The sequence below is a fragment of the Miniopterus natalensis genome, chromosome 19 (assembly GCF_054644295.1).
Source record: "Miniopterus natalensis isolate mMinNat1 chromosome 19, mMinNat1.hap1, whole genome shotgun sequence".
NCBI lineage: Eukaryota > Metazoa > Chordata > Mammalia > Chiroptera > Miniopteridae > Miniopterus > Miniopterus natalensis.
Window position 1 is genome coordinate 33558411 of NC_142099.1, and position 4031 is coordinate 33562441.

General features: G+C 50.1%; 1 protein-coding gene across 1 annotated transcript; it reads left to right on the plus strand.

The window, feature by feature from the left end:
- Nucleotides 1–1681: 1681 nt before the first annotated feature.
- On the plus strand, nt 1682–2821 carry KCNJ10 (potassium inwardly rectifying channel subfamily J member 10). The gene has a single exon (XM_016215632.2). It carries the CDS (start codon nt 1682–1684, stop codon nt 2819–2821), a length of 1140 nt encoding a protein of 379 aa, XP_016071118.1.
- Nucleotides 2822–4031: the final 1210 nt, after the last annotated feature.

A 4031-nucleotide genomic window follows, 5' to 3' on the forward strand; every position in this document is an offset into this window, starting at 1 on the left:
ATTAAAATTTTGTTCATTCACCCACAGCTTTCCAGCACTTCCTCTGTTCTCTAAGAGTTCCTCAAAATCTCTTATAGAGGTTTCACATCTTTGCAACAGTTTGAGGACCAAATGAGAAGGCACACTAATGTGTAAATTTTAAAATAGTATATAGATGCAGGCATTGTGGTGATTGTTTCTTAATATTACGACTGCTACTGAGTAGTGAATGGGGTTTTACTGGGGCTCTAAGTAAGTTTTTCAAACTTCAGAATTACAGAGCTTCCTTTTTGCTCCAAAGTAGCTAAGGCTATTGGGCAAGTGGATGACATCCAGGTCTGGCTGAGTAGTTTCACTTGGGCAAAAGTTCCAAGTGGGTGGGGGCGGGTAAAAGGTGCTCCTGGTTGCCTCTGAACATTCTGAGATTTCCATCCATTGGTGATCTCCAGTTCAGTGCCCACTTGGATGGGTATATGAATGGACCCAAATAACTTACAGTTCTCAAGGCATACGGCCATGGAGAGGACAGAGCAGGGGGCAGTGTGACTGAGAAAGTGCAATGGCTCGGACTTCTCAGAACGGAGAATATGATGAGCCTCTCTGCTCTCCAAGGACCAGACCCTTCAGAGACCGCCCTCTCCTTCCCAGAAGATCTGGTCATCAGATCCAGAGTCAAGGGCTCAAGTGACTAAAATTCTTTCTCTGCTGGAAAAGTACAAGTTAGCGTTTGGGCAGGGGTGCCAGACGCCTTAAATTGAGTGACCCGTCTCCTGTTTCAGAGCCTGTCCCACTTTCTACTAGTAGGACAAACAGCCATCCTGAACTAAGCTTGCGTCCACTTAGCCACTAACGGAACTCTTACTGCTCCTCCCTGCCTCAGGCAGGACAGTTTTGCCACCTCCAAGCTGGCATTTCTCCCAGTCCCTGGGAAAACGGGCCGTTGCTTCTCCTCTGCCCTTATTACTTACTCTTTTTGTCCTGTCTGTGTTCTTCCTAATACTACCCTAGACCCTAACCCAGACCAAAGTTCCCCAGAGGATGCAAATAGATGATGATGGTGGTGACGATACTAATACTAACATAGTGTAACGGCCTGGGTGCTTAGAGAACATCTTGAAGGGAAGAAGAATGGGCAGTTTCTGGGCCAGATGAATATCTTAGTATCAACATCGATTATTGACTTGGGGCTAGGGGAAAGAATGGAGAAACTAAGGATATGTGCACGTTAAGGGGGATTGGCCTGCAAGGATCTCAACAGGGTAGTTGTTCTTGCTGATGTCATTCACGAGGGCGGGAGGGATTTCAAAATTAGAGATCTTCACAGAATTGGCATTGTGATGACCAGTAGAGCCCCTCTTTACTCTGGCCCCGCCTTCAAGGAACTGTGAACTTATTACTTTCCTCTCTGCCTCTCCTAAGAATTACAAATATCAGACTGTATTGTAATTATTGGTTTACTGAACACATCTCTCTCATCAGGCTGCAAGTTCTTGGAGAGCAAGGATGATTTCATTTTCATCTTTGACTTACCAGCATCTTGCACAGTGCCTGGCATATAGCAAGTGCTCAATAAATACGTTCTAATAAAAGAATAAATCAGTGGTACCAAAATGAATGCTACTTCTTCCTTCCCATGGGGTGGCGGCTAGGAGTTGGCTGGATTTCCGCAGTAACCTCCACTATACTGTCTTGCTCCCTCCAGATGACATCAGTTGCCAAGGTGTATTACAGTCAGACCACTCAGACAGAAAGCCGGCCGCTAATGGGCCCCGGGATACGGCGGCGGAGAGTTCTGACAAAAGATGGTCGCAGCAATGTGAGGATGGAGCACATTGCTGACAAGCGCTTCCTCTACCTCAAAGACCTGTGGACAACCTTCATCGACATGCAGTGGCGCTACAAGCTTCTGCTCTTCTCTGCGACTTTTGCAGGCACCTGGTTCCTCTTTGGTGTGGTGTGGTACCTGGTAGCTGTGGCCCACGGGGACCTGCTGGAGCTGGGCCCCCCCGCTAACCACACGCCCTGTGTGGTTCAGGTGCACACCCTCACCGGGGCCTTCCTCTTCTCCCTTGAGTCCCAGACCACCATCGGCTATGGCTTCCGCTACATCAGCGAGGAGTGTCCGCTGGCCATCGTGCTTCTGATCGCCCAGCTGGTGCTCACCACCATCCTGGAAATCTTCATCACGGGCACCTTCCTGGCCAAGATCGCTCGGCCCAAGAAGCGGGCCGAGACCATCCGTTTCAGCCAGCACGCGGTTGTAGCTGCCCACGATGGGAAGCCCTGCCTTATGATTCGGGTTGCCAATATGCGCAAGAGCCTGCTCATTGGCTGCCAGGTGACGGGCAAGCTCCTTCAGACCCACCAGACCAAGGAGGGTGAGAACATCCGGCTTAACCAGGTCAACGTGACTTTCCAAGTAGACACAGCCTCTGACAGCCCATTCCTCATCCTACCCCTCACCTTCTACCATGTGGTAGATGAGACCAGTCCCTTAAAAGACCTTCCCCTTCGCAGTGGTGAGGGTGACTTCGAGCTGGTGCTGATCCTAAGTGGGACAGTGGAATCCACCAGTGCCACCTGCCAAGTACGTACTTCCTACTTGCCAGAGGAGATCCTTTGGGGCTATGAGTTCACACCTGCCATCTCGCTGTCAGCCAGTGGCAAATACATAGCTGACTTCAGCCTTTTTGATCAAGTTGTGAAAGTGGCCCCTCCTAGTGGCCTACGTGACAGCACTGTATGCTACGGAGACCCCGAAAAACTCAAGCTGGAGGAGTCATTCAGGGAACAAGCTGAGAAGGAGGGCAGTGCCCTTAGTGTGCGCATCAGCAACGTCTGATGCCTTGGTTTCCCACCTCCCTGTCCCTCTAGTCTTGCTTCCCTTTTTGGCACTCTGGGTGAGGCTATTACCCAGGCTTACTGGAGAGTTCCAGAAGCACCCGTTCCCCACTCCCTCTCCTTTAACCCAGTGGCCTGTGGGTAGTCTAGGCCAACTGGAGCCCAAGTTTTCCTCCCATTCTCCCCTTTCACCTCACCCCACTTCCACTGCATTATATATCCCTCCACCCCCACCCCTTAAGCCAGGATGGGGGAAGGAGAGGGAAGATTAGGCTGAACGGCTTAGAGGCCTCAGCTGTGCTTGGAGACTCACATTAGGGGGACCATGCAGTTGGATGGATAGACTCCCCCTGACCTCCCACCATCACCAGACATTTTGGTGATTTGAGGCTGGAGTACCTCCCTCTCTAACTCTCTACCTAGAAAGTCCCCTTAGGCTCTGTGTCCCCAGAAATATAGGAATCTGGAATCAATTTGTACCGGAGTGTCTACCAACCCGTCGAAAGAAGTCATGGTTTTTCATGGTGAATTTCTGTTGGCAACTCCTGACTGAACCTAGGACCTTGGTCACCACTGTTTTGCTCTTTCTAGTTTCTAAAGTGGACCATCAGGATACCCAGTTATCTCATAGATGCCTCTGCTCCCAGGGGATTGGGTTGACCCAGGAAATAGAAAACCTATAGTTGCAACCACCATAGCTGCATCCATCCTGGATTCTGAACTCTTCAATGTGGAGTAACCACTGCAGAACTATTGCCCAAATCCTTGAACCTGTCCTTCAGGTTGCCCTGGAAGGATTGGTTTCCCTGTGTCCTATGAATGGGATGCCCCTCCCCAATATGTTCCCCTGAGGAAAGGCCAGTGCCTAGACTCCATGGTAAGGTCTGGAAACGGTGTTCCAAATTACACTGCCCCTGGCTTCTCTTCTTTCCTGCCCAGCCCACTCTTCCCTTAACCCCAACACTTCAGAGGAAGGGAGGGGAAATGCAAAAGCCTCCCTCTCTTAACACTGATGTTTGACTAAAACTAGACTCACAGAGCACAGAGTTCCCAGGAAAGTTAAACCAACCAGACCAAGTGGGATGAGTAAATTCTCAGATTTCCAGACTGTTGTATAGAGCCTCTGGGAATTGGGGATGCTTTGTTAAGGTTTGGGCAGAGGCACAACTCTGTGGCTGGCAGACACTATTCTCCGCTACCCCTCCCAGTTC

Excerpts from the sequence above, each read along its gene's own strand:
- KCNJ10 (XM_016215632.2), top strand. The coding sequence starts at position 1,682 with ATGACATCAGTTGCCAAGGTGTATTACAGTCAGACCACTCAGACAGAA.